General features: G+C 43.0%; 1 protein-coding gene across 1 annotated transcript in view; it reads left to right on the top strand.

The window, feature by feature from the left end:
* Positions 1-23,161, top strand: part of CCDC170 (coiled-coil domain containing 170) — a 111,710-nt gene that overhangs the window by 36,621 nt on the left and 51,928 nt on the right. The window contains exons 5-7 of the mRNA XM_040427349.1: positions 6,881-7,137; positions 19,451-19,595; positions 20,620-20,805. Coding sequence (XP_040283283.1) covers positions 6,881-7,137; positions 19,451-19,595; positions 20,620-20,805 — 588 coding nt within the window. The remainder of the gene's footprint in view (positions 1-6,880; positions 7,138-19,450; positions 19,596-20,619; positions 20,806-23,161) is intronic.

The following is a 23,161-nucleotide window of genomic DNA, read 5'->3' as shown; positions in this document are numbered from 1 at the left end:
TCATGGCGTCCCATACACCTGGTATCGAAGCCGACCCTGTATTGATATCAAAAAATTCCTTAATTTCCAGAGAAATCCCAGACAGGTCACCCAACACATTCAGCCAATGAGAATTACACTTCCACAGCCTCGGTCCCTGTCTGAGCACCCCCAGGCACAAGTAAATCTGCACCAGAGAATGGTCCGACAACGACCGAGGATGATAAACGACATCCTTAACCAATGGTAGCATTATGTCGTTAACAAGGGCCAAATCTATACGCGATAGCGAATGGTGCGTGGCTGATCTACACGAGAATTCACGCTTATCTGGGTTACGCAATCTCCATACATCCTGTACTCCTACTTCACCCAAAATATTCCTGAGAGCCGCACTCCCCGGTGAACCACCTGCTCCTTCCACCCGGCATCTATCTAGGGAGTCATTCAACGTGCAATTGAAGTCCCCTACCAATAGCCACGGCAACCCAGGGAAGTCCGCCACAAAGCCCATGATCTCTCTTATTAATGGGGAAGCAAACGGTGGAGGCACATACACAGATACCAGCACCACCTGTATTCCATCCACCTTACACACAACACACACATATCTACCCTCAGCATCCACACAATCCTGCATATGTTCATACCTAATACTACTATGCACAATCATACTTACACCTCTAGAATGAGAGGAATGAGTTGAATGTAACGCATGGATCACCCAATTTTTACTCATCCAGTGTAAATTTTCTCCAGTCAAATGCGTTTCCTGAAGGCAACATATAGCCGGCTGAAACCGCCCCAAGTATTGAAAAATGCACTGCCTTTTCCGTGCATCCGCCATCCCTCTCACATTCCAACTTAAGACTCTAATCACCTGTGACATGGTAAAACTTCAAACCATATTTGAATCTCACAGCCCACTCAGACAACATTTGCTCATAGTTCAAGACCTTAACCCTTCCCCCCAACCTTCTCCCTGCCCCCCCACCCCCCTCCCTCCCTCTCATAGTCAGGTTACTGTAACTTGGGATCACTGTCCCCTCAGTATCCACTTCACACATTAAAACAGGGCAATCCGAGAGCAACCTGCCCCCCAACCTACAATAAACATAACAGTTTATAACACATTTCCTCAGGTAGAGAATCCTCCCCACATCTGAGAAATACACTTTACTTTCTTTACCGCCTGCTCCCTCCTCAGGAACTACCATGTGGTAGCATTACATAATACACTCCTTAACTGGTGCAACATTTAAAGCAATCCTAGAGTGCAAATGCATATATAAAGTGAACAAATGAAAACATATACCTGCCTCCTTCAAGTGTCCAGGGCTCCACTTCTCAATTGTCGCTCGTGGACGTCCAGCCACTGCGCCGCCTCCTCCGGATCTTCAAAAAATCTGGTGGATCCCAATGCCACCACACGCAGTTTAGCAGGAAACAGCATAGCGTGCTGGACTTGTAGAGCTCTCAGCCTTTTCTTTATATCCATAAATCTACTTCGCCTCCGCTGCGCTTCGTTGGAATAATCCGAAAATATGGACACTTTAACCCCATTCAGGACCATCTCCTCATTGTCCCTTGATTGCCGCAGGATAGTGTCCCGGTCTTTAAAATGCAGGATCTTCGCCAGTATGGGACGGGGAGGTCTGCCAGGCGGAAGCGGCCGCATGGGGACTCTGTGCGCCCGCTCCACCGCATATAAGGAAGATAGACCTTTTTCATGAAATAGTTGATGCAACCATTTTTCCACAAATTCGGTGGCATTATCCCCCTCCGTCTTCTCTGGCATACCCACAATCCGCAGGTTATTCCTTCTGGACCTGTTCTCCAGATCATCTGTTTTGGCGTATAAAGCAGCTATATCTTTAGCAGTTGTTTTTGCTGCCATTTGCAAAGGCTGAATAACGTCCTCAATGGTGGACACCCTCTTCTCCAATTCAGAGGTGCGTTCTGAAATTTTGTGTAGGTCATGCCTAATTAAAGACACGTCCGACCTCAGGCTGCCAACTTGCACTGTAAGCACCTTCAGTGTGCTGTTACAACTGGCCACAGCGGCCATGATATCTTTTAAAGTAGGCTCTGCATCAACCACAGCTTTAGGGCCTACCGCATCTTTTGCCGGCCGTGCAGGGGTTAATGGTGGCTAATTCACTGCATCTAGGGCCTCCCCATCGGTGGATCCATCCTCCTGTCCAGAGGAGGTATGAGCGTCCATCTCCTTTCCCTCGGCCCAGTCTCCCACATCGCTATCCGTGCGAGCAAACCTGCTCAGCTTTGCGGCCGCAGTCTGGCTCAGCTTGGGCTGTAAGGCCGGCCCCTCTTCTTCCTCGGCGCCATGCCGGCTCACCTCTGGCCTGTCGGATCGCGGCCTTTTACCGGACTTCCTCGGCATGTCGGCGCTCAGAAATTTACCACAGCACCCTCCTGTCGTCTCTCAACCACCAGATAAGGAAGGATCAGCGATTTAGGGGGTTGCTACCACTCTAAAGTCAGGATATCTGCAGGAGCTCAGTGCGGTGCGACCTACTCCATGCGCTCTCAGGCCACGCCCCCCCAGTTATAATAGCTTTCAAGTTGTGCCCCAGTACAGATATTAGCTCCCAGTTGTGCCTCATACATATATTATGGCCCCAGTTGTGACCAGTTCTAATTCCCCACCTTCCCCCCATCCCCATTAGTGCTGACATTAAAGAAAAAATAAGAAGAAAATGTGATGATTCACTGAATATCATCAAAAAGTTAATTTATTTCAGTAATTCATTTCAAAGAGTGAAATTCAATTTTTATATAGAATCATTACACACATTTATTTTAATGTTAATGATTATGGCTTACAGCTAATAGAATCCCAAAAGTATTTGGTAGTAATAGTATGCTAAATAGTATCTCGGAAAATTAGAATATTGTGAAAAAGTTCAATATTGTAGACTCATGATATCACACTAAAATCAGTTAATCAACACAAAAAAACGTTAAATGACCCCTCAGTCTGGTTCAGTAGGTTAATAATCTGGTTTACAATCATGGGGGAGACTGCTAACTTGACAGTTGTCCAGAAGACAGTCATTGACATTCTCCAAAAGGAGGGTAAGCCACAAAAGGTCATTGCTAAAGAAGCCGGCTGTTTACAGAGTGCTGTATCCAAGCATATTAATGGAAAGTTCAGTTGAAAGAAAACGTGAGGTAGAAAAGGGTGCACAAGCAACAGGGGTAACAGCAGTCTTGAAAGGATTGTCAAAAAAAAGCCATTCACGAATTTTGAGCATATTCACAAGGAGTGGACCGTGGTCAGCATCAGTGCTTCAGAAGCCACCACACATATGTATCCAGGACATGTGTTAAAACTGTCGCATTCCTTGTGTCAAGCCACTCATGATCCAGAGACAACATCAGAACTGGGGCTAAGGAGAAAAAGGACTGGACTGTTGCTCAGTGGTCCAAAGTCCTGTTTTCAGATGAAAGCAAATTTAGCATTTTATTTGGAAATTAAGGCCCCAGAGTCTGAAAGAAGAATGGAGAGGCACAAAATCTAAGTTGCTTGAGGTCCAGTGTGAAGTTTCCACAATCAGTGATATTTTGGGGAGACATGTCATCTGCTGGTGTTGGCCCCCTGTGTTATATCAAGGCGAAAGTCAGAAAAGCAGTCTACCAGGAAATTTTAGAGCACTTCATGCTTCCCTCTGCTGAAAAGCTTTATGGAGATGCTGATTTCATTTTCCCGCAGGACTTGGCATTTGCCCCTGCTGCGCAAAGTAGCAATACCTGGTTTAATAACCACAATATCACTATGCTTGTTTGGCCAGCAAACTCACCTGAAATAAACCCCATAGAGAATTTATGTACATGGCCTCATGCACTCGGCCGTTGCCCGGCTGTGCCCGCAAACAGCAGGTCCGCAATTTACGGGCACCGGCCATGTGGACACCGTATCATGGATGCAGACCCATTTACTTGAATGGGTCCGCAATACAGAATGAGTGGTGCGGAATAGAGGCACGGAAGCACTGCGGAGTGTGGTCCCCAATACACGGAATGGCCGGCACACGTTCATGTTCATGAGGCCTTATTGTCAAGAGGAAGATAACAGAGACACCAGACCCAACAATGCAGATGAGCTGAAGATTGCTATCAAAGCAACCTGGGCTTCCATAACACCTCAGCAGTGCTACAGGCTGATTGCCTTCCTGCCACGCCGCATTGATGCAGTAATTCATGCAAAAGAAGCCCTGACCAATTATTGAGTGCATATACTGTACAAACTTTTCATTAGGCCAACAATTCTGTATATAGGAGTCAGTGAAAACCAAGGACAGAACACAGAGGCATTTGCGTTATGTCCATCTTTCATTGATCCACTGCATAAAAAAATTGATAAAAAGCTTGATAAAAAAAAAAAAGTTTTATGTCCACACAAACAGATCAACTAGGGTTAAAAAACATGGAGATTAGCAGCAGAAATATATTCAGTCATCTACATATAGCGAAAGCCTTTTTCTCCTGTTTTCTAAGCGGAGGGAATTCCTTGAGTGCTAGTGATTAACAAACATCTCAACAATTTGGTAATGGGCCCCAGGCAGTTTATCTGTAATTGGGGAGGGACAGGGGTCAGACTACAAAGGTATTTATTGCCCAGCGTTGGCTACAACATTGCATCTTCTCCTTTTTTTTTCTAAGCATTCAAACAGCCAAATCTTCAGGGTATACATATATATGTATACTGCATGCTAAAAAGTAGATCACAGTTAATTGCCTTTATTGTAATCTACATTTTTAAACAATTTTCACAATACAGTAAATTTATGTATGAAATTAAACAGAGTCTTTGACCTGGAAATATGAAGTGTTCTTTTACTTTCCTAATGAGATACTAGCATACTGTCTACTGAACATTCATCTTCTTGATATTTTATCAAGCCAGCCCTTAGCTTTATGTGTAGACCTTAAAGAAGACCTGAAGACTCTCCTGCCATGTCTGTTTTAGCAACTGCTTGCATCCCCATTTAATAACTATTCTGGAGCATCTATTCTTATGACTCTATGTTGTGTTATTCCTTTATTATTCTTGCTAGAATTTATGAATGAATTACTAGCAGTTTGCAATGAATGTCCAGATGACTTTTACCAATTAGTGGGTGTAAAATCAGTTCTACCTGTGGTTACCCCAACTGGTAACACCTATCTGGACCTTCATTGCAAACTGCTAGTAATTAATTCATAACTTCTAGCAGGATAAATAAAGTATAACACAACTTAGAATCATAAGAATAGAAGCTCCAGAATTGTTATTACATGGGGGATACAAGTACTGTAGTTACTAAAACAGACATGTCATGTTACAGGTCTTCTTTAATGGCACAAATAGATGCTAAACATTGGGAATCCATGAAGTTAGTTATTACAATTTTGTCTAGGACTTTCAGTTCTCAGCTTGTAATGGACTGAGTGGGGGGATTGTTAGAATCTCTATTCTTATACACTTTAAAAAATGATGACAAATCTGCAACTTGTAGGCCAATGACTGTTTACATCTGTGAATTTGTTCTCTCTGAAGGACAGCTAAGCACCTAAATTGAAATGTTCTTGGATGAGATGTAAAAATGCACTGTTTAATCTAACCCTGATAACCCTGTCCCCATTGGAACTCACAATCTAAATTTCAAATTAACCTTGTAGCATGTTGGAGTGTGGGAGGAAACAGGAGACCTGGAGGAAACCCATGCAAACACAGGGAGAACATACAAACTCCATGCAGGTGTTGCTCCCTCTTCAGATTCAAACCCAGGACCCCTAGCTACAAGTGTTATCTTGCGCCACCATTTGAAATATTAAAGGGAATATGTTACCAGTTTTGTACTGTTTTATCAGTGGGCTGCACAAACTGGTGACAGATACCCTCAACAAAATGCTGGGGCACTTTCTTGAATTGACCCAGTCTTTTACTTAAAATCTGTATTGAGCTTCTCCAACTCAAGCTGAGTATTTCAGTCAGTGCATTACAGTGCACATGCTATTTATGAGTTCCTGGCTTTCCATGCCACCTGCCAGGAATGCAGGAAGAGCCAGGAGCTCATGAAAAGGAGGACTCTGGAGTGTGTGCACTGTATGGAGTGGACACTGGAGGTGCTCCGTACAGATTTTATTAAAATGGCAGTTTAGAAGGGTGACCAATTGTTTTGCTCAGTGTCACCGATTTATGCTGCCCTCAGATAGGTCAAGATAAAACTGGGAACAGAATTCCCTTAAGAGGCTATGCTAACTCCCTCCCTAGGTTCACATACATGTTACAGTTTTCTTACACCAACAGTCAGTTATAACCCTCGCAACATTTTTCACAACCATAATTGTTTACATCATTACAACTATAGTACAGTTTAACATTTCCATTGCATCCGTACATGGAGTACTCTAAGACAGGTTGGAGCACAAGTATTTACATGTACTACATGTAAATTCAGTGGTTTCACATAAATGATCTTGGTAATGTATTTTTACTAATGATGTTTTTATTCTTTATCATTGATTGGTTTGTGTATTTACACAAAGTAATTATTGTTACAAATCCTCTCCAGTTAAAAATTCTTCCTGATCCTTCGACATTACTTCTACATGTAACCTGACCTTTTTGTATCTTTGGCCATTGTTATATTAAAGGGTTATTCCCATTAGGACATTTATAGCATATACACTGGAGAAAGCTATGAATGCGCAGCGTCTTATACATATCTGGTGGCAAGCAATTGTGCCGTTCTTGAGATAGTGGGACCTACATCTATCGAACATTTATGTCATATCCTGTCGATACGCCATAAGTGTCCAGACGGGACAACCCTTTTCAACTGTAGTGTCCTTAGCAATGTAATGTCTTTCTAAATATTTGTATTAATTTATTTAGCTGCTGGAGCTTCGGTCTAAACTTTCCTCCAAGGAGGTATGTCTGCAAGAGCTAAAGGCTGAAGTGGAAAACTACAGGGAAAACAATGCACGACAGTCTTCTCTGATCACCTCTCTAAGAGCAAGGTTACAGGAGACAGAAGAAGAGTCAGGTTTACTGGCAAATTCTAAAAGTAGAGCAAAATTGGCAATGCAGGGAATCATTCAGGAAAACCAAGAACTAAAAGAGAGGCTACAAGAAGTTGAATCCAAGTTAAAGTAAGCAGTCACTTGTTATATCTACATTAATATGAGGATACAAATAAATAGTTTTCTTGTAAAGATATTTAAATGCTATGTACACCTTTATAAATTTTTTAGTTAGTGCATTGTATTCATAATGAGCTAAAAAACATATTTTTTCATTTGGTCTTTATTAAAAATATGGAGTCCTTTTCTCTGTACATAGCTGAGATGCTCTATTAGCAGGATCAGAATTTTCTCTCAATTTCATCAAACATGGAGCTGACAGGCTCCTTATCTCTGCTCTCAGACCTTATAAACGCTCATTAAAGCTCAATCCTTATCTTGCTGATAAGAATGCAGCTTAAAGGGAACCTGTCATGTGGATATTTGATTCTAATCTAACTAATTATATACAATCATTAACTACTAAAAAGTACCTTAGATGTATTCACTTACTGGTGTGACAAATGGTTACCTCATAATATACACACAAAGATGCCGCATGCCACATGCTAATGAGCTGATTTGAGTCCAGCGTGATGTCATTGAGTCCAGCGTATATTTAATTCAGAGCTATAGCCACTCCCCTGCCCACCTGCTGCTGATTCATATGGAAAAAAACTGTCATTCAGCAGCAGGTGGGCGGGGAGAGTCAGGAGCTCATGAATATTCAGGACTCATCAATATCAGCTGGAGCTTTTCAATACAAGATGCTGCCAGATTGACTGGGTCAATTAACCACCTCAGCCCCCAGTGCTTAAACACCCTGAAAGACCAGGCCACTTTTTACACTTCTGACCTACACTACTTTTACCGTTTATTGCTCGGTCATGCAACTTACCACCCAAATGAATTTTACCTCCTTTTCTTCTCACTAATAGAGCTTTCATTTGGTGGTATTTCATAGCTGCTGACATTTTTACTTTTTTTGTTATAAATCGAAATTTAATGATTTTTTTGCAAAAAAATGACATTTTTCACTTTCAGTTGTAAAATTTTGCAAAAAAAACGAGATCCATATATAAATTTTGCTCTAAATTTATTGTTCTACATGTCTTTGATAAAAAAAAAAATTTTGGGTAAAAAAAAATGGTTTGGGTAAAAGTTATAGCGTTTACAAACTATGGTACAAAAATGTGAATTTCCGCTTTTTTAAGCAGCTCTGACTTTCTGAGCACCTGTCATGTTTCCTGAGGTTCTACAATGGCAAGACAGTACAAACACCCCACAAATGACCCCATTTCGGAAAGTAGACACCCTAAGGTATTCACTGATGGGCATAGTGAGTTCATAGAACTTTTTATTTTTTGTCACAAGTTAGCGGAAAAAAGATTTTTTTTTTATTTTTATTTTTTCTTAAAAAGTCTCATATTCCACTAACTTGTGACAAAAATTAAAACTTCCATGAACTCACTATGCCCATCAGCGAATACCTTGGGGTGTCTTCTTTCCAAAATAGGGTCACTTGTGGGGTAGTTATACTGCCCTGGCATTCTAGGGGCTCAAATGTGTGGTAAGGAGTTTGAAATCAAATTCTGTAAAACATGACCAGTGAAATCCGAAAGGTGCTCTTTGGAATGTGGGCCCCTTTGCCCACCTAGGTTGCAAAAAAGTGCCACACATGTGGTATCTCCGTATTCAGGAGAAGTTGGGGAATGTGTTTTGGGGTGTCATTTTACATATACCCATGCTGGGTGAGAGAAATATCTTGGCAAAAGACAACTTTTCCCATTTTTTTATACAAAGTTGGCATTTGACCAAGATATTTATCTCACCCAGCATGGGTATATGTAAAATGACACCCCAAAACACATTCCCCAACTTCTCCTGAATACGGAGATACCACATGTGTGACACTTTTTTGCAGCCTAGGTGGGCAAAGGGGCCCATATTCCAAAGAGCACCTTTCGGATTTCACTGGTCATTTTTTAATGAATTTGATTTCAAACTCCTTACCACACATTTGGGCCCCTAGAATGCCAGGTCAGTATAACTACCCCACAAGTGACCCCATTTTGGAAAGAAGACACCCCAAGGTATTCGCTGATGGGCATAGTGAGTTCATGGAAGTTTTTATTTTTTGTCACAAGTTAGTGGAATATGAGACTTTGTAAGGAAAAAAAAAAAAAAAAAAAAATCATCATTTTCCACTAACTTGTGACAAAAAATAAAAAATTCTAGGAACTTGCCATGCCCCTCAGGGAGTACCTTGGGGTGTCTTCTTTCCAAAATGGGGTCACTTGTGGGGTAGTTATACTGCCCTGGCATTTTCCAGGGGCCCTAATGTGTTGTAAGTAGGTAAATGACCTGTGAAATCCGAAAGGTGCTCTTTGGAATGTGGGCCCCTTTGCCCACCTAGGCTGCAAAAAAGTGCCACACATGTGGTATCGCCGTATTTAGGAGAAGTTGGGGAATGTGTTTTGGGGTGTCATTTTACATATACCCATGCTGGGTGAGATAAATATCTTGGTCAAATGCCAACTTTGTATAAAAAAATGGGAAAAGTTGTCTTTTGCCAAGATATTTCTCTCACCCAGCATGGGTATATGTAAAATGACACCCCAAAACACATTCCCCAACTTCTCCTGAGCACGGAGATACCAGATGTGTGACACTTTTTTGCAGCCTAGATGCGCAAAGGGGCCCACATTCCTTTTATGAGGGCATTTTTAGACATTTGGATCCCAGACTTCTTCTCACGCTTTAGGGCCCCTAGAATGCCAGGGCAGTATAAATACCCCACATGTGACTCCATTTTGGAAAGAAGACACCCCAAGGTATTCATTGAGGGGCATGGCGAGTTCATAGAATTTTTTTTTTTTTGGCACAAGTTAGCGGAAATTGATTTTTTATTTTTTTTTCTCACAAAGTCTCCCTTTCCGCTAACTTGGGACAAAAATTTCAATCTTTCATGGACTCAATATGCCCCTCACGGAATATCTGGGGGTGTCTTCTTTCCGAAATGGGGTCACATGTGGGGTATTTATACTGCCCTGGCATTCTAGGGGCCCTAAAGCGTGAGAAGAAGTCTGGAATATAAATGTCTAAAAATTTTTACGCATTTGGATTCCGTGAGGGGTATGGTGAGTTCATGTGAGATTTTATTTTTTGACACAAGTTAGTGGAATATGAGACTTTGTAAGAAAAAAAAAATAATTTCCGCTAACTTGGGCCAAAAAAATGTCTGAATGGAGCCTTACAGAGGGGTGATCAATGACAGGGGGGTGATCAATGACAGGGGGGTGATCAGGGAGTCTATATGGGGTGATCACCCCCCTGTCATTGATCACCCCCCTATAAGGCTCCATTCAGATGTCCGTATGTGTTTTGCGGATCCGATCCATGTATCCGTGGATCCGTAAAAATCATACGAACATCTGAATGCAGCCTGACAGGGGGGGTGATCAATGACAGGGGGGGTGATCAATGACAGGGGGGGTAATCAATGACAGGGGGGTGATCAGGGAGTCTATATGGGGTGATCACCACAGTCATTGATCACGCCCCTGTAAGGCTTTATTCAGACGTCCGTATGCGTTTTGCGGATCCGATCCATCTATCAGTGGATCCGTAAAAATCATGCGGACATCTGAATGGAGCTTTACAGGGGTGTGATCAATGACAGGGGGGTAATCAATGACAGGGGGGTGATCAGGGAGTCTATATGGGGTGATCACCACAGTCATTGATCACGCCCCTGTAAGGCTTTATTCAGACGTCCGTATGCGTTTTGCGGATCCGATCCATCTATCAGTGGATCCGTAAAAATCATGCGGACATCTGAATGGATCTTACAGGGGGGTAATCAATGACAGGGGGGTGATCAGGGAGTCTATATGGGGTGATCACCACAGTCATTGATCACGCCCCTGTAAGGCTCCATTCAGATGTCCGTATGCGTTTTGTGGATCCGATCCATCTATCAGTGGATCCGTAAAAATCATGCGGACATCTGAATGGAGCTTTACAGGGGTGTGATCAATGACAGGGGGGTGATCAATGACAGGGGGGTGATCAGGGAGTCTATATGGGGTGATCACCACAGTCATTGATCACGCCCCTGTAAGGCTTTATTCAGACGTCCGTATGCGTTTTGCGGATCCGATCCATCTATCAGTGGATCCGTAAAAATCATGCGGACATCTGAATGGATCTTACAGGGGGGTAATCAATGACAAGGGGGTGATCAGGGAGTCTATATGGGGTGATCACCACAGTCATTGATCACGCCCCTGTAAGGCTCCATTCAGATGTCCGTATGCGTTTTGCGGATCCGATCCATCTATCAGTGGATCCGTAAAAATCATGCGGACATCTGAATGGAGCTTTACAGGGGTGTGATCAATGACAGGGGGGTAATCAATGACAGGGGGGTGATCAGGGAGTCTATATGGGGTGATCACCACAGTCATTGATCACGCCCCTGTAAGGCTTTATTCAGACGTCCGTATGCGTTTTGCGGATCCGATCCATCTATCAGTGGATCCGTAAAAATCATGCGGACATCTGAATGGAGCTTTACAGGGGGGTCATCAATGACAGGGGGGTAATCAATGACAGGGGGGTGATCAGGGAGTCTATATGGGGTGATCAAGGGTGAATAAGGGGTTAATAAGTGACAGGGGGGGGGGTGTAGTGTAGTGGTGCTTGGTGCAACATATTACTGAGCTGCCTGTGTCCTCTGGTGGTCGATCCAAACAAAGGGGACCACCAGAGGACCAGGTAGCAGGTATATTAGACGCTGTTATCAAAACAGCGTCTAATATACCTGTTATAGGTTAAAAAAATCACATCTCCAGCCTGCCAGCGAACGATCGCCGCTGGCAGGCTGGAGATCAACTCTCTTACCTTCCGATCCTGTGAACGCGAGCGCCTGTGTGCGCGCGTTCACAGGAAATCTCGCGAAGAGCAGGGCCGCCGCAAAGACGCAATCCTGCGTACGGCGGTCCTGAGGAGGTTAAAGAAAGTGACCCAGCATTTTGCTAAGAGAATCAGTCACTTATTTATGTTGCCCTTAGTTAGGACACCATAAAACTGGTGACAGGTTCCCTTTAAGTAAGTGTTTATGACTAGAGATGTCCCGAACATCGCTTGTTCGCGTTCGCTGCGGCGGGCGAACATATGCGATGTTCGATCCACCCCCTATACGTCATCATTGAGCAAACTTTGACCCTGTACCTCACAGTCAGCAGCCACATTCCAGCCAATCAGCATACCCTCCCTCCCAGACCCTCCCACCTCCTATCAAAAAGCAAGGACAGCATCCATCTTAGATTCATTCTGAAGTTGCAGTGTTTGTTAGAGCAGGGAGAGTGCTGCTGCTGAATTAATGGGGAAATCGTTAGCTAGGCCAGTGTTCTGTGTCCACTCCAGTCCTCAAAGACTCATCTGCTGTAAGGGCAGCGTCCTGACAGCACCCCAAAAAGCCCTTTTTAGGGCTGGTACATCAGTCTGCTTTATTTTTATTTTTTCTATATATATTGCAGTTGCCTGCCCGTGTGTGAGAGGCCACAGGCCCACAGACTGTACTGTGTGCACAACACTCATATCGGGTGGCACAGTACCTTGCAGATAAAAAAGTCATTACATTTTTACCCTTTAATATAATTGCAGTTGCCTGCCAGTGTGTGTCAGGCCCACAGACTGTACTGTGCCCACTGCCCACCACTCATATAGGGTGGCACAGCACCTTGCAGATAAAAAAGTCATTTAATTTTTCCTCTGTAATATAATTGCAGTTGCCTGCCAGTGAGTGTCAGGCCCACAGACTGTACTGTGCCCACTGCCCACCACTCATATAGGGTGGCACAGCACTTTGCAGATAAAAAAGTCATTTAATTTTTCCTCTGTAATATAATTGCAGTTGCCTGCCAGTGAGTGTCGGGCCCACAGACTGTACTGTGCCTACTGCCCACCACTCATATAGGGTGGCACAGCACCTTGCAGATAAAAAATTATTTAATTTTTCCTCTGTAATATAATTGCAGTTGCCTGCCAGTGAGTGTCAGGCCCACAGACTGTACTGTACCCACTGCCCACCATTTATATAGGGTGGCACAGCACCTTGCAGATAAAAAAAGTCATTCAATTTTTCCTCTGTAATATAATTGCAGTTGCCTGCCAGTGAGTGTCAGGCCCACAGACTGTACTGTACCCACTGCCCACCACTCATATAGGGTGGCACAGCACCTTGCAGATAAAAAAGTCATAACATTTTTCCTCTGTAATATAATTGCAGTTGCCTGCCAGTTAGTGTCAGGCCCACAGACTGTACTGTGCCCACTGCCCACCACTCATATAGGGTGGCACAGGACCTTGCAGATAAAAAAGTCATTTAATTTTTCCTCTGTAATATAATTGCAGTTGCCTGCCAGTGAGTGTCAGGCCCACAGACTGTACTGTACCCACTGCCCACCACTCATATAGGGTGGCACAGCACCTTGCAGATAAAAAAGTAATTCAATTTTTCCTCTGTAATATAATTGCAGTTGCCTGCCAGTTAGTGTGAGGCCCACAGACTGTACTGTGCCCACTGCCCACCACTCATATAGGGTGGCACAGGACCTTGCAGATAAAAAAAGTCATTTAATTTTTCCTCTGTAATATAATTGCAGTTGCCTGCCAGTGAGTGTCAGGCCCACAGACTGTACTGTGCCCACTGCCCACCACTCATATAGAGTGGCAGGGGGAAAGTTCAAATGGGGAGACAGAGAGGAGGAGGAGACGAGTTAGAAGCAGGGGGAGGTCGTCGCAAGGAGCTAGTGGCACAGTCAGACAGCATGCATCGGCACCCGTTGTCAGCCAGACAACACGCCAATCAACGCATGCTGTTGCCACCACCAGAATGCCATTATTGCAAAGCTCAGAAGTGTGGCATTTTTTTTGTGTGTCTGCCTCTGATAACAGCGATGCCATTTGCAACCTGTGCCAAAAGAAACTGAGTCGTGGGAAGTCCAACACCCCCCTAGGTACAACTGCTTTGCGAAGGCACATGATCTCACATCACAAACGCCTATGGGATCAACACATGAGTACAAGCAGCACACAAACTCAAAGCCACCATCCTCCTCCTGGTCCAGCATCTTCAGCCACGTCAACCACTGCTGTCCTCCTTGCCCCCTCTCAACCATCCGCCACTCCGCCTCTCACCTTAAGCAGTTCCTGCTCATCTGCCCACAGTCTGGTGTCTGTCAAAGAAATGTTTGCGCGTAAGAAGCCAATGTCACAGAGTCACCCCCTTGTGCGGCGTCTGACAGCTGGCTTGTCGGAACTCTTAGCCCCCCAGCTTTTACCATACAAGCTGGTGGAGTCTGAGGCCTTCAAAAAATTTGTAGCTATTGGGACACCGCAGTGGAAGGTACCAGGCCGAATTTATTTTTCACAAAAGGCAATCCCCAACCTGTACTCTATTGTGGAAAATGAAGTCATGGCATGTTTGGCACACAGTGTTGGGGCAAGGGTCCATCTGACCACTGATACCTGGTCTGCAAAGCACGATCAGGGCAGGTATATGACGTACACTGCGCATTGGGTAAACCTGCTGACGGCTGCCAAGCATGGAAACCGCGGCTCTGCAGCAGAGTTGGTGACACCTCCACGACTTGCAGGCAGGCCTGCTGCCACCTCCTCTACTGCTCCTACTCCATCCTCTTCGCTAACCTCCTCGGCTGAGTGTCCTTCTGCTGCTGCGTCTTGCTCCACATCAACTGCACCCCCCAGCTCCCCAGGGACTTTTCCACATCCCGGATACGATAGTGTCACGCCGTCTTGGGGTTGACTTGCCTGAAAGCAGAGAGTCACACCGGACCAGCACTCCTGTCCGCCCTGAACGCACAGGTGGATCAGTGGCTGACCCCGCACCAACTGGAGAATGGCAAAGTGGTGTGTGACAACGGAAGCAATCTGTTGGCGGCATTGAATTTGGGCAAGTTGACACATGTGCCGTGCATGGCACATGTGTTGAATCTGATCGTACAACGCTTTGTGTATAAGTACCCAGGCTTACAGGACGTCCTCAAGCAGGCCAGGAAGGTGTGTGGCCATTTCAGGCATTCCTACACGGCCATGGCGCTTGGCGCTTTTCCGATATTCAGCGGCGAAACAACATGCCAGTGAGGCGTTTGATTTGCGACAGCCCGACACGTTGGAATTCAACACTCCTAATGTTCGACCGCCTGCTCCAACAAGAAAAAGCCGTCAACGAGTATTTGTATGACCGGGGTGCTAGGACAGCCTCTGCGGAGCTGGGTATTTTTTTGCCAAGTTACTGAACGCTCATGCACAATGGCTGTAGGCTCATGCGTCCTTTTGCGGAGGTGACAAACCTGGTCAGTCAAACCCAAGGCAACATCATCGACCTCATCCCATATGCATTTTTTCTGGAGCGTGCCCTGCGAAGAGTGCTGGATCAGGCCGTAGATGAGCATGAAGAGGAAGAGTTGTGGTCACCATCACCACCAGAAGCAGCCTTGTTGTCGTCGATTGCTGGACCTGCGGCAACGCAGAGAGAGGAGTCTGAAGAAGAGGAGTCAGAGGAGGAAGGTGGCTTTGAGGAGGTGGAAGACCAACCACAGCAGGCGTCCCAGGGGGCTTGTTGTCACCTTTCGGGGACCCTTGGTGTTGTACGTGGCTGGGTGGAGGAAGAGACCTTCAATGACGTCAGTGAGGACAAGGAACAGGACATGGCTAGCTTGGTATCCAACCTTGTGCAAATGGGGAGTATGCGGTTGTGCAAATGGACTGTTTGCGGTTGTTTACGGTGCGTTAAACGGGGAGTTTGGTCTGTCAGAGTTTGGTCTGTCACTGTGAAGCGGGCGTAACCCTTACACTACCTGATCGATACAACATCATACCTGATCGTATACACAAAATAATAATAGAAATGGCTGCAGCTCTCACCTCTGACTTTAATCCACGAAGCACGGAAAAAAGGCCAGAACTGGGCCTAATAGAATATCCAATAGAAAGAGAGAATCCAGCTTCTTGTGGAGTAAAAAATAGTTCTTTATTGGCTCATCATATAAAATCCACCAAAATCACAGGAAAAAGGTGTAGTAACATGTTTCGGGCTACAGAATCCAGCCCTTCATCAAGTCTTGAAGAAGGGCTGGATTCTGTAGCCTGAAACATGTTACTACACCTTTTTCCTGTGATTTTGGTGGATTTTATATGATGAGCCAATAAAAAAATATTTTTTACTCCACAAGAAGCTGGATTCTCTCTTTCTGATCGTATACACACACTGGATGTTTTAAAGCACGTTATTCCAAACAATTTAGGAATGTTAGCTGATTTATGCCCTTTATGGATTAAAACCCGACTCTGCGTCAACTACGTAATTTTCCATGGGAGTTTTGCCATGGATCCCCCTCCGGCATGCCACAGTCCAGGTGTTAGTCCCCTTGAAACAACTTTTCCATCACTATTGTGGCCAGAAAGAGTCCCTGTGGGTTTTAAAATTCGCCTGCCTATTGAAGTCTATGGCGGTTTGCCCGGTTCACCCGTTCGCAAACATTTGCGGAAATTTGCGTTCGCCGTTCGCAAACGGAAAATTTTATGTTCGCGACATCTCTGTTTATGACCTCTTAGTAATTTACAGATAAGGGCTATTAGATGACCAGCACAAAGTGCAATTGAATGCACACAGCTATAAAAACAGTTAACCCTTTGTGACTGAACAGCTCAGGAAGTATTACTTTACTGAGAGAGTAGTAGATGCATGGAATAGCCTTCCTGCAGAAGTGGTAGCTGCAAATACAGTGGAGGAGTTTAAGCATGCATGGGATAGGCATAAGGCCATCCTTCATATAAGATAGGGCCAGGGGCTATCCATAGTATTTAGTATATTGGGCAGACTGGATGGGCCAAATGGTTCTTATCTGCCGACACATTCTATGTTTCTATGTAATATTTTTAATAAAGACCATTATCAGCCCCAAATCACCAAAAACATTTACCTATACCAAAGGTGTATATAGCTTTAAATTGTGAGTTTCCAGCAGTAAACTCATATATGTTCATGAGCTAGAAAGAGTTCTAAAGTCCTAGCCACTGCTTTTGGGTCAAGGAGGTGAATGGCCTCGCTCAACCTCACCTTCCACAAGTGCTTATGCTGGAAGGTTAGGATGAATGTTAAAAAAAATCCTAATGTCAATAATTTATTTCAATACCTTGCATTTCAATTTTGCACTTTTTCTTTGATATCCCCGGTTGTCCGTCCAGGTCCTTTCCTTTGTATTTATCTGCTTCCATAGGTTATGGCCACTGCGGTGGTCTAGTAGTGGTATGGCTGCAATTATCTCACTATTCCTGGCCATGTTCTCAAAGGCATGCATTTGTAGACCCCGTGCAGTAGCTCCCAGCTGGCCCATATCTGCTTCTTCACTGAAGTGAATATGGTGCTCCCAGGCATCTGCAGGAGCTGCAGATCTGTCTTATTCAGCTCCCAGTCATCCCCCTGTGGTCTGCATGAAAGTGAATAGGACAGCTCCTGTGTATGCGCTGTAGCCCTGGAGGCATCCCGGCTGTCCTACACTCTTTAGAACTGAACTTAATTTCAAAAAGAGGACAAAGGAGGCAGGGGACAGCGAAGGGACAACTCATAAAGACTGCACAAGGAGGGAGATCAGAAAAACAGGTTTAGGGAAGTGCCTGGGGTCTGCTATTCATGCTGCTGCTATGAATTGCCTGGATAGCATTATCATGAAGGCACATGTAAAAGCTAGATTGTCTGTCCAGAAAGCTGGAGAGGATTGAGAATGAGGGTATAAAGTGACAGAAACATATAACAAAGGGTTAAAGTACATGCAATAGTTTTAAAAACATAAATTCACAGTATTATGAAAAATGAAAGTAGGAGATTGGAAAATGCTAGGACATTTTTAATCCGCCTCCCAGGGAATTTGTGCTGTTTTTTTTGCAAATAGTGTGTTTGCCCACTAGCCTTTTCTTCATCATTTTAAAATAGTAGGGCACACCACCACTTGATGTCTCACGGATATTTATTATAACATATAATATTTATGACATATACAGTAAAATTACTAAAACATATAAATTACTACTAAAATATGATCATCAATAATATAGTCAGCTGGGTCATGAACACAAATTAATATATTCAACTGGACTGTAATCTTTCTTATGGGTTGGTAACCCCGATGTAGTGTCCCAGGAAAAAGTTCAATCCAATGATTAGATTCAATATTAATATGGAAGTCACTTATGTTACCACTGGATCGCGGTAATGTCGCAGAAAAAACGCTGCCTATTTGCAAGACTATGCCGGAGTGGTTTTACTCACTGTTATAGATGATGCCGGTTTCCATATCACTCGTGGCGTCCCACGTATAGTGAAAGTCTTTTGTAGGCTGCGGTATAGTGCAGTTTTCAGTTGCGGGAGAAGTAAATGGAAGAAAAACTTGCGGGATCCTCGGTGGTTGTAGTTAGCTGTGCCGTCTCAGAGATCACCTGGAAGTATATACCTTCTGCAGTATTTGTTCACGGTATGCAGGGTTAACTTTCACCAGGAAATGGAGAGCTCAGCGTAAAAAGACGGATATCCAGCTTTTCTTTACAACAGGCTGTAGATTCACCGATCCCTTCCTTAAAGCGCTTATTGGTCTTCAGTTCTGTACTTTCATATCATGGGAATGATTACCATACGCGTTTCGGAGACTACGGCTCCTTCTTCAGTGGTATGAAGAAGGAGCCGTAGTCTCCGAAACGCGTATGGTAATCATTCCCATGACACAGTGGTTCCATCCCTACTGCAGTAACAGCAAAAAGACCAAAGCAGTGCACCACCTAATGAACAAAAACACCAGTAAAAAATACTGTCCTGCGTGTCATATTTTCCATAAACCTTTAGCTAACATTTGAAGCAGGCGTTTTTTACTGCAGGTAAAAAGAAAGCTGTAATAACTTGGTAATTTTCAGCAGAGGTAAATTGTAATGGGGCCTAGGAGGAGGGGGTCACACTGAACAATACCTGGTACATGTATTGATCCTAATTGCTGACTATTAGAGCTCAAGGGGGTATCCTAGGAGGAACGATTTGTGGCCATTTTGCCTACTGCACATGGTGCATCAAACATTTGCCATTGTTCATTTGATTGAATTTTTTTTTTTGCAACATGTCCAAATTTTTTGCACTCAAGCATACAAGCAAATAAGCAATAATTTAAATAACCTACACGAAGGAGTTTTGTGACACTGTGTGGTAAAATTGGTAGGTTACTCTTGCATTCACTACCTATTGAGGTTATAGGTGATTTATACTTTACAGATGTCAATGCTTTGTGCTGTATTGTTATCGGAAAAATAATTCACGGCTCTCCTTATCTAGAATCCACATGGCTCAGTTGGAAGATAGCAAATCCCAGGCTTCTAGAAATAGCAGGAGTCATGGTCATTTTGTGGCTCAACTTTCTTCAAGTTTCGGTCTAGATGTTATGGGAAAAGAAGATCCTGAAGTAATGATACTTTCCAAGGTACTGATTATGAGAACTGTATATTGATGTCTGATTGTGGAAACCATATTATTTATTTCAGTCACACTTTCCAAGCTTAGACTTATTTTCTGGATGATGTTTTGTCCAAATATGGGGCATTCTGAAAAAATTTATGATTTGCAAAATGCCCTCAATGACCTGTGCAAAAAGGAATAAAAAACAATAAAAATATATAATAATATACAATAATATGGCCCCAAGTATGGGAAATCAGAAAAAGAAAAAACTAGTAGAGGAAGCTGGAAGTTGTGACATCTTCATTTTTGATTTGCTATATTTAGGTGACATTATTACATGTTTTTTTTTCCATCTTTTCAGTCTTAATTCTTCAATGCATTTCTTTTTTACTTTTTCAATTTATTTCATTATTCATAGGACTTATCTGAAATGAGTTAGTGTTTTTTAAGATGCACTTACATGAACCAATAATCATCCAGATTATCGGGAACTACCGTTGTTCCTGTCAGTCTGCCCATGTAAATGATGCGCCGACCACCCGATGAACTAGCGAATGGTGAAAAGGCACTCAACCTATTTGCTAACTTCAAAGGCCATCAGATCAAGGAGAAGAGGTCACCCCTTGCCAAAGCTGAAGGCAAAAGCTGGGCTCTGTTGTCTACCTTGCCTGTGGTCTAAACATCATCCAGGGCTCAGTCGATTTGACTACTCCAAGGAGCCTTTTGTACTGTATAGCACTCAGAACTGTAATTCAGGTTGTTGTACACCTCTGCTATCTATTTTTCATGTAGATTTACATGTAGATTCAGATGCAGATTTACCTATTCAATTGAAATGGTCCAGAAAATATTAGAATGAACTCTGCAATGATTACAGCTTCTTCCCCTAAAATCTTCAAAGATTTCTTTCTCAGCTTATGAATGGGATTTTGATTCACAGCACTTACATTGGTCACCTTTTCCATTCCTCCAATGAATTTTTATGTAGAGATTTGTAATACCTGCATATGAGCACAACTACAAGCTTGCTACTTATCTCGTTTTAGGCTAGTGAACTCTACAAAGAGAATTTTACATTAAAAGGTAATATATCAACTCTAGAGGAAACTATTAATGTCCATGAGACAGAATCTAAAGCCAGCCGAGAAACCATTATGAAGCTTGTCTCTGAAGTTAATAGAGAGAAAAAAAAGAATACTTCATTTATCCAGCAAATAGAGACCCTCCATAAGGTTTGTATATAACATTTCTACAACAGTTATCGATTAAGGGAAAAAAGAGCAAGAGACAACACTGAATTTAAAGTTATAAGAAAAACAAGGTACACCTTTTTTGAATTCTATAGTTTTACGTATCAGGACATAATAAAAGAATCTGGTCCTTAAAAGGTCTTAAAATTTGTTAAATACAGCACATGGCAAACTATGCCAAAATGCAGACGCTGTGTGTGAAAAATGAAGTACAACCTTACTGCATCCATAGGAATTAAGAGGGTAAGTAGCAGCCAGGTGCTGCTTATCAAAGGCCCCTAATTAATTGATCATCACTAAGCAAGTGTGACTACCTCTAAAAATCTGAAGTTTTGTCAGTTTGCTGGTCTAGGGCATTCAGGTGCGTGTTAACACAATGCCAAAGAAAGGCATCAGCAATGATCTTAGAGAAGCAACTGTTGCTGCCCATCAATCTGGGAAGGATTATAAGGATTATAATCCCAGGGTCCTTAAGGGGTTAAAATGTAGATGTGTCAGGCAAATTCCGAGTTCATATTTGGAATCGGCGCGCTCATTTTAATATAAATAACATGTTTTTCTCTCAGTAGCAAAATCATTGTTGCGCGATGTTATTAAAGAGCTTGTCTCACTTCAGCAAAAGGCATTTATCCTATAGACAAAGTTAATACAAGGCACTTACTAATGTATTGTGATTGTCTATATTGCTTCCTTTGCTCGCTAGATAAATTATTTCATCACATTATACATTGCTCGTTTCCATGGTCATGACCGCCCTGCAATCCAGCAGCGGTGATCGTGTTTGCGCACTATAGAAAAAAGTGCTGCACTATGTGCACACCCGCAGTCCCAGCACCCGAGAGGCTGGCGCCTTTTCCCATATTGTGCGAACACAGCCACTGTTGCTAGAGTGCAGGGTGATTGTAACCATGGAAACAAGCAGAGTACAATGGAATGGAAAAATGAATCCAGCCAGCAAAGGAGGCAATATGGGCAATCACAATACATTAGTAAGTATCTTGTATGAACTTTCTCTACATTATAAATGCCATTTGCTGAAGTGAGACAACCCCTTTAACCCCTTCAGGACCGGGCTCATTTTCACCTTAAGGACCAGGCCATTTTTTGGAAATCTGACCAGTGTCACTTTAAGTGCTAATAACTTTAAAACGCTTTGACTTATCCAGGCCATTCTGAGATTGTTTTTTCGTCACATATTGTACTTCATGACACTGGTAAAATGAAGTCAAAAAAATTATTTTTTTTGCACAAAAAAATACCTAATTTACCAAAAATTTGAAAAAATTTGCAAATTTAAAAGTTTCAGTTTCTCTACTTCTGTAATACATAGTAATACCCCCAAAAATTGTGATGACTTTACATTCCCCATATGTCTACTTCATGCTTGAATTATTTTGGGAATGATATTTTATTTTTTGGGGATGTTATAGGGCTTAGAAGTTTAGAAGCAAATCTTGAAATTTTTCCGAAATTTACAAAAACTCAATTTTTAGGGACCAGTTTAGGTCTGAAGTCACTTTGCGAGGCTTACATAATAGAAACCACCCAAAAATGACCCCATCTAAGAAACTACACCCCTCAAGGTATTCAAAACTGATTTTGCATACATTGTTAACCCTTCAGGTGTTGCACAAGAGTTATTGGCAAATGGGGAGGAAATTTGAGAATTTCATTTTTTTTGTCTAATTTTTCATTTTAACCCATTTTTTCCACTAACAAAGCAAGGGTTAACAGCCAAACAAGACTGTATCTTTATTGCCCTGACTCTGCCGTTTACAGAAACACCTAATATGTGGCCGTAAACTACTGTACGGCCACACAGCGTGGCGTAGAGTGAAAGGTGCGCCGTTTGGTTTTTGGAAGGCTGATTTTTATGGACTGGTTTATTTACACCATGTCCCATTTGAAGCCCCCCTGATGCACCCCTAGAGTAGAAACTCCCTAAAAGTGACCCCATCTAAGAAACTACACCCCTCAAGGTATTCAAAACTGATTTTACATACGTCATTAACCCTCTAGGTGTTGCACAAGAGTTATTGGCAAATGGAGATGAAATTTGAGAATTTCATTTTTTTGCCTAATTTTCAATTTTAACCCATTTTTTCCACTAACAAAGCAAGGGTTAACAGCCAAACAAGACTGTATCTTTATTGCCCTGACTCTGCTGTTCACAGAAACACCCCATATGTGGCCGTAAACTACTGTATGGCCACACAGCGGGGCATAGAGTGAATGGTGCGCCGTTTGGTTTTTGGAGGGCTAATTTTGCTGGACTGTTTTTTTTTACACCATGTCCCATTTGAAGCCCCCCTGATGCACCCCTAGAGTAGAAACTCCA

The sequence above is a fragment of the Bufo bufo genome, chromosome 4 (assembly GCF_905171765.1).
Source record: "Bufo bufo chromosome 4, aBufBuf1.1, whole genome shotgun sequence".
Lineage (NCBI taxonomy): Eukaryota > Metazoa > Chordata > Amphibia > Anura > Bufonidae > Bufo > Bufo bufo.
Note: the sequence above shows the minus strand (reverse complement) of the source record. Positions and strands in the feature narration are given on the sequence as shown.